The following is a 14,368-nucleotide window of genomic DNA, read 5'->3' on the forward strand; positions in this document are numbered from 1 at the left end:
ACAAAATAATCAATATTTCAAAAAGACATGTTTGGTGTATATTCGGTTGCCTATGTTAAATCAACAACAGCCATACTCTTATACTAACCAATCAGAGCGCGTTTCATTTTCCCCACTTTGCGCAGGTAAACCCGCATCGTTCGAGTGTTGATAACCGAACGAAATGCGAACACTCACGTTTTGATTACTAGCGCGTCGCGTCGAGTTGCAAATCAACAAAATCTCAATGCGTCGCGCCGCACGAGTGCAACGCGTACGCTGCGATTAATCATCAATTACAATCGCAATCGGCGTGTTCGATTTACTTTTAAAGTCAGCATTAGTGATAAAGTGTTTCACCTTCAAGTTAAAAACATAGTTCAACCGAGTAAACACTTTTCAAACACACAACACTCGAAAAAAGTTTAAAACTTTGCGTGAAACTAGTGCAATTTCACGGATTATTTGAAAACTGTACTTTTAGTACCTGCAATAATTCCACTTTCAATTCAATTCGTAAATCCACTGGTAAGTGATATTTTTATTCAAATTATTAATAAATATTTATCTGTGCGTGCCGATGAAATTAAAATCAATTAAAATATAATGAAATAGAAAGTTTAAAGTACATCAAGATGCGTTTTAAATGATAATTTGAAATCTGATATGATAAATGGTTCTAAATATAGAAATCATTTGTCCAGGTGTAATTAGTGAAGCAATTAAAGGTAATATCTTTGAAATATTGAAATGTGGCGTGTTATGTGTATAATTAGATATTTTATTTAGTTTATTCTTGCAAACGATGCAAAAATAATGAGCACAAAGACAAAAAATTGAAAAAATCAACAAAAAAAAGACAAAATTCAATAGAAATAAATATAATTAAGTGTTACATCATGAATTTTATAGTTAACGACATAATTTTTTTGCTTTAACTTACAAAAATCAAAATTATAAATAATTATTATCAATTTTTTGCTTCAATAATTGTTTTAGAGTAAAAACCAGGCAATAATTGTTTACAATTTGTTTTTAATTGCGATATTTATGATTTTTTTTAAACAAAAATCGTGAAAAATCCATTATTTGAGTTGCGGTACAACTGCCGAACGCATATTATAACCTATATGGTGAATAATACTTGATTTGTTTATAAAATCAGTAAAATGCGTTCCAGGAACGTTCAACTATCAATATTATACGTATTATGATTAATAAACATTAATAAACAATTGCATGCTGTAACATTAGCGGGAGCGATGCAATGAAACAAAACACGAATGATTATTATTGTTATTATGACTAACATAAACTGTCAAGTGGAATTGCATGTACTCATAGCCATGCATAACTACATCAAGTTTATTATAATATTATTTATTTATTGTTTTTAATTGTTTTATAAATTATTTGCGCATGTTTCACGCGCATGGCAGTAGCCGCCATCTTTTTAATCTACTTCCATTAATTTCCGGTTTATTTTGTATCCGCGTCGTTTTACAATTCACTAAATACTTTACGCGTTAGTCGGAAATCTATGCGTAAAGTAAAGTCATGATGGATATTCACAGCAGTGATTCACGATTAATTGTCGGATGACCTTCAAGGTTACAACAAACGCACGTATTCGCCAAGAACGGTGGCTGCGTCGCCGGCAACCGGCGAGCGAAATTGAAATTGAATTCTCAACTTGTCGAGTCATCCTGTTGACAAGTCATCGGATCACATCTTCCTGCGAATTCACAGGAAATCACTCATTTTGATGGAATAAAATTACTAAAACATTGTTTTATTCACAATTATGTTACATTAGGCAACCATACATACACAAGTCATGGTCCATTTCTGTTTTTGCATCTGAACACGACTAGGAAATAATAATCTTGATCGAACACATTGTTTCATTTGTATGCACATTTTTAACACAGGTTAGGCTACATTAGGCAACCAAGTATACATGAATCAGAATACGTGTTCTAATGCAATTTAACGAATGAAAACATTTATTCTTATGCACATTTACGAGTATATACACAGGTTATGTTACTGTAGGCAACCAAACATACATGACACATACTCTAATACAGTGTATACCTACGAATAGGAAACATTAAACATGAACGAAAACAATGCTAGAATACTTGAAAACAAATTAACTTAGTAATCCCCAGTCTTCACTCAACCATGAACTCCTATAAACAACAAACGCGTTTGTTTTGTCTTCGCTTTGTTGTAATGAGAAACAAACGAAATCGAAACTAGACACAAATCGCTCATTTTTCTTCTTATATCCTTTGTATAACCTTATCGTGGTTAGATTGAGTCATCTAAGCCATGAATTATCGCAATTGTTACAAAAGAAAATTCTTCACTTTCGAATCATGCAGCTGCAGAATAATTTAAGATGATTAACAATGCACCGCAAGTCAAGTTTCAATACATTCCGATGTATTTATTCATTATTTCTATAAATCAATTATATTACAAACGTGCATTTCTTTCAATGATAAATTCAACAACGAAATAAATTCGAAATTCAAAGAAATTGCTGATTCATCGAAATCATTGAACAAAACGTGTCGGTAATACAATGCTTCAACAATCAACAAATCATTTCTCAGCTTATTATACATACGTTTGTTATTTTTGAATAAAATTAATGTCGGCTATAAATTTAATTATGTATGTTTAATTTCATCATCAGATATATTCAGTATATGACAGGCAAAAGAAATAAGTGCATTGATCTCAACAAATTTAAAATTTTTTATTAAATTTTTTATTTTTAAAGTTAATTGGTTTTATTGATCGTTGAACAAGTTTAGATTCTTGATTGATTAGATAGATACAGATGAAAAAAAGTAATATGCCCAAATTTGTGTCAGTGTTGACAACATCAAGGTCAGCACTTCGTTAAAAGTAGGTACTTAAAATTTTATGCGTCGATAAATTCGCAAATATGGAAATCTGTTGGGTTTTGCGTAGATGCCGCCGAAATTCGCACAAATTGATTAATTATTTTATAACTGGTTTCGTTTAGGATGGTAATAAATCACGATTATGTCAAAGTTTTGTTTTCGTTTTTAATTAGAATTAAAATTAATCTAAAGATGTCACAAGAGAAAAAGAAGAGAAAAAAGTTTTGGTTGAGTTGACTTGAGACGTGTTTCCTGTTCCATTTCTTTTAATTCTATTTGTTGATATGTTGATATTATGTATCCGGTTAGAGCTTAATCCGCTAATTGAAAAATAGTTATTAATTGATTTAAATCGTTTTTTTTTCTTTAAGTTTAAATTTATTTGGATTTTGAAGAAGGAAAGAAAGCAAAGAACGGAAACAAATAAATTTCGTTGATTTTTATTGATTTTTATTGAGAAATTCAAGTAAATTTTAGTTTTTTTAATGAAGTTTTTCCTGTTTATGTTTGTTTTTGGAGTAGGTGTTTAGTTGTTGTATCTAGTATTGTAATCCCTTGTGGTTTGTTTGGTTTTACTACTGTTTGTGGTTAAAGCTGCGATAAACTTATCTTAAACCGAATAATCTCGGAAAACATAAAAACAAGTGGAGGTATAAACAGGGTTTTCTTACAAACGCCCATATTATTTCATATTTCATGGAATTGTAGTTATCTTTTATCTTCAGGCGTGTTTTTAACATGTAGAAGCATAAAACTAGTTTTCCAAGACTTCACAACTTCTCAAGACAACTTATCGGGCTTGAAAAGTTTTTGTTTTTTGGTAATTACTCGGAAACCGTTTAATATTTTCGTATGATTTTTTTATATATTGTTTGGAATTAAATTCTTCTTCTAATTATGCCAATAATTTAGTGATAACGCTTTCTAATCAAAATATACAGGGTATTTTATGTCGATTGTTGTCGATTGTGAAAATTGAAATGTGTTTTAGTTTTTTTTTTTTGTAATTACCTACTCGGAAACTATTCAATATTTTTTCATGAATCTTTCTGCGTATTATTTAGCATTAAATTCTTCATGTAATTATGTAAAAATTGTAGTGATAACATTGTTTAATCAAAAGTTACAGTGTATTTTGTTTCGATTGTGTAAATTGAAATGTGTGACTTACAAAGTTTTAGTTTTTTGATAATTACTTGTTACTATTCAATATTTTTGTATGAATATTTTTGTGAATTGTTTAGCAATAAATTCTTAAACTAATTTTTAAAAATTTTAGTTATAACTTATTTTAATCAAAAGTTACAGGACATTTTGTATCAATTTTATAAATTTATACAAAAAAAGCAATTTTATAAATTTATACAAAAAAAAAGCAATTTTAATTGTTCATAACTTTATACACAATAATTATATAAACAAACTCTTTACATAATTAAATATAGAATTTAATTCCAAACTAATTTCTAAAAATCACAACATTATCACTTATAGTTTTCGAGTAATTCAAATTTTATTCACGTCGTCATTAAACTGTTAAGAAAAAGCATGCATAGTTTCTGTTTGTGTGAAAAGATAAATGCGGATTAGGGCAAAACGAGCGGTAAACTTAAATCACCACCATATGGTGGTGAATCGGTATGGTACGCTTTCTTGCATTCGCCCGTGCCATCCGTGACCATCGGTAGCTATTACGACAGACAGACGGAAAGAAATATTTTCTGTCGTATTTCTAGTTAGGGCCAGGTGTGCGCCCGCCAATGTGGCACACGCGCGCTGCCAACTCAAACTCAGCTCAAGCTGTGAATATTCGGCACCCACCCTTAAACTACCCTTACTATACTATACTCATTCTTCACTACTATAGTACCAGTATATGAAATACGTATGTGCATAAATGACGAGGCGCACGAGCAGATGTTCAATTTTTTTTCTTCTATTTTTTTAAATCTAACTGTTGATTTCACGATTTCGTAAGATGAAAAGTGCACAAGCAAAATATTTAATAATATAAAAGTAAAATATGATATTTTATCAATTAAATCTGTTTATTACCCTTTAAAAACGTGAAAAATAAAAAAAAATTAAAAAATCAATGTTTAAGTTGCCCTAGCATAACCTAACCTAGTCCCACAATCGACAACCCATCATACACTATCAAACATTTCAATCATTTTTCATCTTTATTTAATCTCCAATTCAATCAACAAATCAAATAATTAAGTTATTATTGATGTACAAAACGCAGTTAACTGTTTCCTACGTGTATCTTAAGCATTTCTGACATTCTCAAGCATCTAGAACTCAAATTAATTAATTAACTACTACTTCAATCTATCAAACTGATAGTTGAAACTGATATGTTCGATATTATCTATTTCATCAGCTTCCTGACGGAATAAAAACCACATTTCAATTACCTCTAGTTTTATCTCAAACTAATTTGATGGATAGTGCTTATTGAAGCATTAAACCAGTAATAAACGCATTCATTGCATTGAAAATCATTAATTAAAAGCAAACATAGCGTAAAAGTACTTGTAGATAACGGAAATATGCGAAAAATGTAGATTTTAGTGTAAAAATTGTAAAATTTGTTGAAATTTTGCAAGTTATAGATTTTCTCACTGTAAAAGTTAGTTTTTTGTGGTTTTATCGTAAAAATATTATAAAGTTGTATTCTGATCATGAATATATTGAGAAAAAATATTTTTTACTGTGAAAATTCGTAATTTAATTGAAATTTTGCGTTTTTTTTAATTTTTGAGGTTATATTCTCTATTTTTAATGCTGAAAATGTTATTTTGAGTTGTTTCATACATGAAAATAGCACAAAATTAAATTCTGATCGTGAATATATTTGAAAAAACTAATTTTAGCGTCAAAATTACCAATTTTATTGCAATTTCATAAGTTTTTGCCTTTTTAAGGTTATATTTCTCAATTTTAACCCCGAAATAGTAATTTTTTATTTGTGTCATACCCAAAACTGGCATAAAATTATAGTCTGATAGACGATATGTAGAAAAAAATTACAAATTAATTTAATTTTGCGTAAAAATTGATAGTTTTATTCAAATCTGGCAATTTTTTCCTTTTAACTTTTTTATTTTCAAATTTTAACACCAAAAACTCATTTTTTACTTGTTTGAAACATAAAAATAGTATAAAATTGTCTTCCGATCGTCGCTATGCAAGCAAAGCTGTAAATAAAATTACATAATCATCACCGGTCGACGCGCAGCGGCACTCTGTGGCTAACGTTGCATATTAATGCATTTTAATGCGTTTAACGCGTTTTATGCATTGTGAAATGGCTTAACTCTTAAGAAATGACATTTTCCACCAGATCCAACCAAATCCGTATATAGAAGAAGGTTATTCAAACCGCAATAAATTCGTAAACACAAAAGACAAGACAAGACAAGATAAAGCTACGCTTGTGAAGAAGAAGAAGAAGAAGCGAACCAAGAAGCGTTTAATTAAAAGATTCGAAACGAACCTAACGGAATTTATCATCGACGGGAGATTAAATTGAATGTCAATGTCGATTAATATGAATCTTCATATTTTTACTGGTTTTTATCGCATTTTTATTCAAATATATCGAAAAATACATTTTATACGGATTTTATTGCATTCAATAGTGTTATGCAACACACTTTACATGTTTTCATTGGCACGTGTTTGGATTATGGGTAAAACGATCGTTTTAATATAGGTTATGTGGTTGGATAAGCATAATATTCACAGAATATGTTTGTTTGAATGCTGGTGACCATAAGGGCACGCGACACAACAGAAAAACGTGCCGGTTGAGTTTTAACGATGTTTGCAACGAACTCACCCTCATATTTTACATATTATGGAACATAGGGCTTAGTTGATGGTGATGTTCATCAAAGTGCATCAAAGTGTGGCGTGTGCACACGCCCGGCACGCGTGATGAATTAAAAACACACTTAAGTATACTTTTGTGTTTAATATATAGGTAATAGGTAATTTTGTGAAAGTATTGCGCTAGAAAGACACAAATATTTGGATTTAATGTTTTGAAACGGAAATAGAACAGTTAATTAAATTTTAAATCTTGTAGAGCAGCGGAAATAGAGCAAATTATAGGTTATGTTTTAATGTAATAAGAAGTTTTAGTTTTTAAGGTTAGATTTTGTGATTGAAAGTGATTTAAGTATGTGAAAAGAAAAACTAAAGTGTGTCTTGCACGTGATGGCACTATATAGTGTGGGGGATGGATAAATAGATCATTCGCACCACCGTGCACCGGAAGGATGTGTGCGACATGCGACTCCAATTCCCAGCGCGTTCACGACCTTCGTGCTTCAGTGATTTTCACTTTTACACACATAACACACGCCGCACAATATAACAACAGCTGCTATATGGTTCATTCATGTTAAAATCTTAATTTTGAGAAACATTTTACATTCATAATTGTATAACGTATGCAACCAGTTACGCATAACAAGATTTCGAATTTATTTCAAAGTAGAATGATTTTTAGCTAAGAAAAAAGTTAAATTAAAATTCCTTAGGCTTATTAAACAACAAATCTTCTTTATTTCATCTTTGTGAAGTAGTTACTTCTCTCTGAAAGTTTATATTATTGAAATCATTAGCATAGGATTGTATAACATATGCAACCAGTTTTACATATTAACCAGACAACTTACACATAAAATGATTTCGAATTTGTTTCAAAGTCGAACGATTTTTTGCGATGACAAATTAAATTAAAATCCCTGAGGCTTAATAAGCAAAAAGTATTCTTCATTTCATCCTTCAGATACAATTATCTCTACCTCACCGTGTTTATATTTATAAATAAATGAAAACGCAAGTCTTAATTTAACTCAAACTTTCTTTCAACTCTCAGCGTTACAAGGTCAGTAATTTAATACGTTTAGTGAATTTAATATCATACCTACTCATATGGCATTTTACTCACATATTTCTCATGTTTCTGACCAAAGAAACAATGTGAAAGTTGCAATTTTACATTTAAATTGATTTCTAGCCAAAACTAAACGAAAACAATAAATAAACGACAAATAAATCCACAGATACAATTTTTAACCTCATACTTTCTAATAAATTACATATTATTACCGATTTGTGTTCAATTTCAACCAATTCCACTCAAATCACACGAAATAATCTATAATATAAAAATAAATCGCAAAATCTGTTGGTAAGCGCATAACTCTACAACGCCTAAACCAATTGGGCCAATTCTTGTTTTAAAATGTTTGTTAAAGTCCAAGGATGGTTTTTACAGCGAGAAAAATTCAAATATTTGCCGGGAAAACCCTAAAAACAACTTTTTTCTATAAGATAAAAGTTGGCATTGAGATTCAATCATAGTTATAGTTAAATAGTTGAATCCGAGATGGCACGCTGAAGGGCATTATTAGCTATTCTTTATATAATTAATTTCTTTAAAGTAAAATTGCGAATCTTATTGATAGAATTGACTCATACTATGTCTAAAACAAGAGAGTAAAAACAAATTACATTTTTATTAAACAGTCCGGAGACCTTCGTCTTACGGGCAAAAGCTTGTAATTTATAATATTTATTTATTTTATGATGAAATATCTTGTGTTATCGACGTCTCGCTGTGAGTAAAACTATAGTCATTGCGTAGAAATAAAAATTACGCTATTAACTTTATTACTCATGTTACTTGCGCAGGTTTATTTATATATTTAACATTTCTAGATTAGATTCTGTTTGTTGATGTGGTTCATCATGCAGTGTGCTCCAATTACTCAAAAATACTGCGCGCTGCAATCATACACACTAAATATTTATTGGAATACAATATTTACTTGAATAATATAAATATTTACAGCGAAAATATCAGCAAAAAACCTGTTTAAACTTCATATGACATCCTTTTAATCCGCAAATAGAAAAAAACTATTTTAATGATAATAATTTACTCTTGTAGTCATGTAATTTGGGCAAATAATTTTTCTCACGAGCTTTGACGTGTTTTTTCTTTGTTTCTTTGCTTGTTTTGAAGGTTGAAACATTTTTTCTATTATTATCATGGGAAACTTCCTTCTTGCAGATTCCGAAAACTTCGAAGACTTTAAATGACAATAGTATACAATACTTCTATATATTCAGGACTTATTTTTAAATATATTTCAATTGTTATCCACTTTTCACCTTGGATACTTCTTACCTTTCGAAACCAAGTTTTGGTTTGCGTTTGAAGGGTTGCGAATGTTGTAACGGTCAAACCGTTAAAAGAGGGTGCGATAAAAAAGGGGATGTATAATGCTTGTGTGAATTAAGAGGGGTTGGAATACGAGTATTACATACGAAATCAGTGCAGTGCGATCACCAACGATAATTTGAGTTGTACAGGGGTAGAAATGCACTCACACACCCTCCGTGGGAATAATAAAGATTAGGAATGCATTTTGAATTCTTATTTATGGATGTTAAGACTAAATAATGTGAGAAAAACTTAATTTTAGATCAAACTCAAACAAATTATGTAAAATTTATGTAAAATTAGTTGCATACCTTTAAAATTTTGTTTGTATTGTAATAAAACCACGAAATCTTATAGAAAACTAAAGAAAAATGTAAAATGGGTTGCATACAATGCATATAACATCATTCCAATATTAATCTCTACGATTTTTAGCTTAAAAATAAGCAGAAATTGTAAAAACAACTATAATACATGCAAATTTACAATTTTTATGTTAATAAAGTTGCCTATCTTGTGTATTCCCGTGAAAACTTAATCTTAAAATGTACTTTACTGAAATCTTACAAATGAAATTGAATTAAATCGATAACGATCTCCTTATTGTAACTGTAAGGTAGTAGGTTGTGACAAAATGAGCTTATTGAAATCTTGTTTGTTGAAACAGCTGTACACTCACATATTCTACAGTTAAAGTTACTTTCTGATAGAAACTTGGATACTAGTCACATGAATTTAGATTAAAATGAATATTTACATCTTTATTTAAAAGAAGTTCTGTTGATCCAGGTGCTTCAACTACTCAAAAATAGTTTTCAATTGTACGCGTTGGTTTCAATCTCTTAGGAAAGTTAGTTACTTCTATTACTTGTAATATAATATAAAACGTCAAGAGTTTTACAACAATTTCAAGACTTTTACGATATTCTGAAGAGTTTTACGAGATTTTCAAGAGTCACTCGAAGACATAATTAAACCACTTCGAAGTTTATAACTAATATAAAGTATTTCAAGTATTTTTCAAGTGTAACATTACTACTAACATTAACATCTGTTTGGAGATTTAAGTGTTAAGTCTAAAAGTTGTAAAGGTGTAGCGCCGGTCTGTCTGCAAAGTCATCTCCAGCTGGGTTGGTTTACATTTTATGCCACCTGGGGGTGAAATATCCGTACACCCGGTGTCTCAGGTAGAAATTATGATTTTGGTGAATTATTGTGGCAATTATGGGTGTGAAGTGGTAGGCAATATAATTTTATGAATATTTATGGTCATTTTATGATGTTTATAACATCTGGTGTTTAGAAAATCGTTGTTTCTTGTGTAAAAATGAAGAAAAATAATTTTTTCTTGTAAAAATACGAAATTTATATAGAAAATGAAGTTGTGTTAGTTACAACAGTTATAACTCAAGAACGACTTGACAGATTTTGATGATCTATGATTTTTTTGATTCTTCTCCTCCAAAAATAGAAGAATAATTATTAAAATATCAAAAATTATGCTTTAGAGGGTGTTAAATAAGGGATAAAAGTTTATATATAGAGATTTAATCATAGTTTTAGTTAAATAATTGAATCCTAGAGGGCGCTGAAGTGCATTATTAGCATTTATCTTCCATTAAACTAAAATTGCGAATTTTATTGCTGGAATCGAAAGCAATATGTTCAATTGGTTGCATAACTTGTTATATAATCATTCCTATAAATAGCTACGATTGTTAACCTAAAAATACGCTGTAATTGTAAAAAATAACAAATTACATGCAAATTACTCTGTTCTATTTCTATGCTCGTGTGACCTTAATCGAAAACATGTTTATTCGCACTCGTGCAATTTGCGATGGTCGTGTTAATAACAAAAAAACGGCAAACAGCCATTCAAACCGCTTCTGCTTGACAATTTGCGCTTCCGCAGTTTAGAGCACGATGTCAACATGTCAAAGCAAACACTGCTTTCAATTAGCAATCAATCGAAAAGCACACTTAACAACGAAATTCAATTATCGTGGACTTGGTCAAGCCTTCACAACGCTCTAACTCTAACTGTTTTGTCAATGGAACATTACATAAATGTAACAATCGAAAACACCAATTTTTAGAAGCGTAGTTTAGTTTAGCATACAAAATCAAATCGATTACTTTACATCTGGTTTTAATACTTAATAAGAAGTCATTAACCTTAAGTTATCTTAATTTCCTAATGCAGTTAGTCTGAAGTCAAGTGCATTATGATTTATAATTTTTATTTTTAGTTACAGATTAAAGGAATAATAATGGGTGAATTTCATCGATCACCGAGTAAAGTCTGGTGGGCAGAAGAAGCGCTCAGTTTCCGTGCGTTCTCCGAAAGCCCCGGCAGTCAAGATTCCGGTTTTTCCGACACGGAAACTTCACCCAACATCCGTCAACAATTAGAAAAACCTAAAACTCCCGAGAAAAAAATCCCGCATGCTTTGGCAAAAAGTGACAATACAACCCAAAAAACAAATTTAACATCGGAAATCATCGAAAAATCAACTCCATCAAAAAGTATTCTGCTACAAGGATTAATCACACCCGGAAAAGTGTATTATCTACCGAATACACCGAATAGAAACTTAGATAAACTCAGAGATGTGAAAACAGAGCCCAATCATCGACTTTATGTAAAACTACAAGACGGGAATAATAAAGTAAGCAGGAATCTGTTCAGGAGTGTGAAACTGAATACAAACGATGATAATAACAACCAAAGCAATGATGTTGAAGATGTTCAAGTTGGAAATCAGTATGCACCGCATGTGGAAGTGCAAGTGCAGGAGTTGAATTCGAATGCGTGTTTCAACGAAAGCGAAGAGTTTGACTACTCGGACGAGGAAGTCAGTTGTAATCGAACCCTGCCGATGGTCAGCAGGAAAGTAGACAATTATCCACCGAATTTATCAGCGCCAGCATTTATCTACCAACAGGAACAAGATAAATCAACTTCTTTCGATAAAAATCAAGAAAATGAAGAGAATAATGGAAAAATCTTAGATTTTGAAGACAGCGAAGGTGAAATGGAGAGTTATTTTAAAATAAAATCACCTAAACATACTTCAACACCGAAATTGATGCAGAAATCATCTGTGCACCGCCTAGGAAGGATTCACGCACAGAATTTACTGCAGAAATACCAACAGGAAGCTGGAAACAAGTAAATATTGATTAATCATGTTTAAAAATGATTTTTTTAACTAAATATTTGTTTAATACAGGCCTCAGAAGTTGTCTCTTGAGACAATCGAAGAAAGATCCGCTCTGGATTGTTGGATTCGCCAACAAAAACATAATTATGAACCGGAATGTATGACAACATTGCAGTGTAAATCCATCGCAGCGGAATTAAACACTCAAGTTAATAATCAAGCTGTCAAGACTTCATCCGTCTTGAGAAACATCATCCAAATCAATGCAGACATCGTAGAATTCTTTGATTACTACAAAAAGTAAGTATAATATAATTTCAGTTAATTTTTATGAAGTAAAACTAAATACCTAAAACTTTTATTTACAGTAATAAATCTTCACAGAACGAAGCGCCATCTCGTTTGTTACCTTTGATTCACGATTATCTTGAATTACTTCAAAACAACACTAATAATCATAAACTAAACATCAAACAATTACTGGAATCATCTTCGGATATCAACAACACACTTAACCTCTCTAAACTTCATAAGCTGTACATTGAGTTGCATAAATCCGCGCTGAACAAACACGTTGAACTGTTTGTTGAGGCGATGTCTGATCCCAAATGTGAAATGGATGTTCGTTGTAGACTCACAGCGCTTACAAGTTTAACTCTACGAAATGATGAACTTATTCCCCTGTTTATCCATCATGGTGCTATCCAAACAATTACAGCTATTATAGATAAATGCGAAGGTTCATCAGTGCGTGGATTAGGTCTGCGTGCATTGACAACACTCTGTATAAACGCAAACAGCATTCGAAAATTAGAATCAGTGAGTGGTCTTTGTACAATCTCGGATGTTATCTGTGATCAATCAAAGCCAGATCCTGAACGCATTGAAGCGATTGCATTACTTGCACAGATAACAGCGCCTTGGATTGAAGACAATCATCATATACAAGGTCTGCATCAATATAGCAGAAGAATGGTTAAGTATCTGACGAGATATTTAGAGGACACAAATTGCTGTCAGAATATCTTGCTAGTCACAGCCGCATTGGCGAATTTGGTCGCGATGGATACCAAAGCAATTAAATACTTGTTACATCAAGGTACAGTTGGTTTATTGCTGGATATTGTTAAACGACACGGTAATGCATCGATTTATATCTTGGAACAAGTTGCGACGTTGATTGCAACAATGGCGGCTGTTCCGGAAGCCAGGATGGCGCTTTGTGATATCTGCGCGCCAGTGGCGTTGATTTGCTTTCTGCAAACGCGTTTCGCGGATGAAAACGTGATGGTTAGATTGAGGCAGAGGGCCGTTATCGGTTTGTCACGCTTGTGTACCGAGAGGGACGCAGCGGAACAAGTTGTTGAAGCGGGTGGAGTTGACAAACTCGTGCAGCTGTGCAAAGAGAAACCGGAAAGATATGATAATAATGCTATTTTGGTTGCGGCACTCGTAAGTGATGAATTTTTAGAAATAATTCAACGGAATATTGATTTTTTTGTTTGTTTCAGGCTACGTTACGTAAAATAACCGAAATGTGTGGTGCGAGTGTGATGACTGAAGAAGACGCGCAGGAACTCATCGAGCCGAAGCTTTTGGACTCTTTTAAAGCCTACGCGGCTCAAAACGAGAGTTTGGTTTGATTTTTACTCAATATTTCTACTAATACTGCAGTGTAACAAGATGGCCGCCTTCAAAACTTGTATTACTTTGTATCCAAAGTAATTTTAAGGTTTTTGCTGTTGTTTTATGATAACAACTGCACACATCTTATTTATTTTATGAATTTTATGTCGTGTTATATTATTTTTACTTCTATTATTTATTCTATGATGAAAATACTTTAATTTCGTTACTAATTTATGTATATGACGATGTTTTGTGTGATTCTGTCAAAAATGTGCCACCATTTTGTTTTAAATAGTTTTAAACTTAATGGAATGTAATTGTATGTATAATTGAAGCCAAATCTACTTAATATTGACTTAGATTGTGTAATAATATAATAAACTATTAAAATGCATCAATTTTTCCCTTAAATACATAAAAAATAA

General features: G+C 31.4%; 1 protein-coding gene across 2 annotated transcripts; it reads left to right on the forward strand.

Moving 5' to 3' along the window:
* The first annotated feature begins 172 nt into the window (after positions 1-172).
* Positions 173-14,337, forward strand: insc (spindle orientation adaptor protein inscuteable). Of its 2 annotated transcripts, none has more exons than XM_065313339.1 (5): positions 173-507; positions 11,400-12,322; positions 12,384-12,614; positions 12,683-13,766; positions 13,826-14,337. In XM_065313339.1, the coding sequence occupies exons 2-5, from the start codon at positions 11,421-11,423 to the stop codon at positions 13,955-13,957; spliced, it is 2,349 nt and encodes a 782-aa protein (XP_065169411.1). In that variant the 5' UTR covers positions 173-507; positions 11,400-11,420; the 3' UTR covers positions 13,958-14,337. The 2 variants fall into 2 exon arrangements, with proteins under 2 accessions (XP_065169411.1, XP_065169410.1); XM_065313338.1 differs by lacking the exon at positions 173-507 and adding an exon at positions 11,067-11,219.
* Positions 14,338-14,368: the final 31 nt, after the last annotated feature.

The sequence above is a fragment of the Atheta coriaria genome, unplaced genomic scaffold (assembly GCF_025399875.1).
Source record: "Atheta coriaria isolate IRGN ID8LTWV9N9 unplaced genomic scaffold, Caltech_Dcor_3.1 hic_scaffold_10_pilon, whole genome shotgun sequence".
NCBI lineage: Eukaryota > Metazoa > Arthropoda > Insecta > Coleoptera > Staphylinidae > Dalotia > Dalotia coriaria.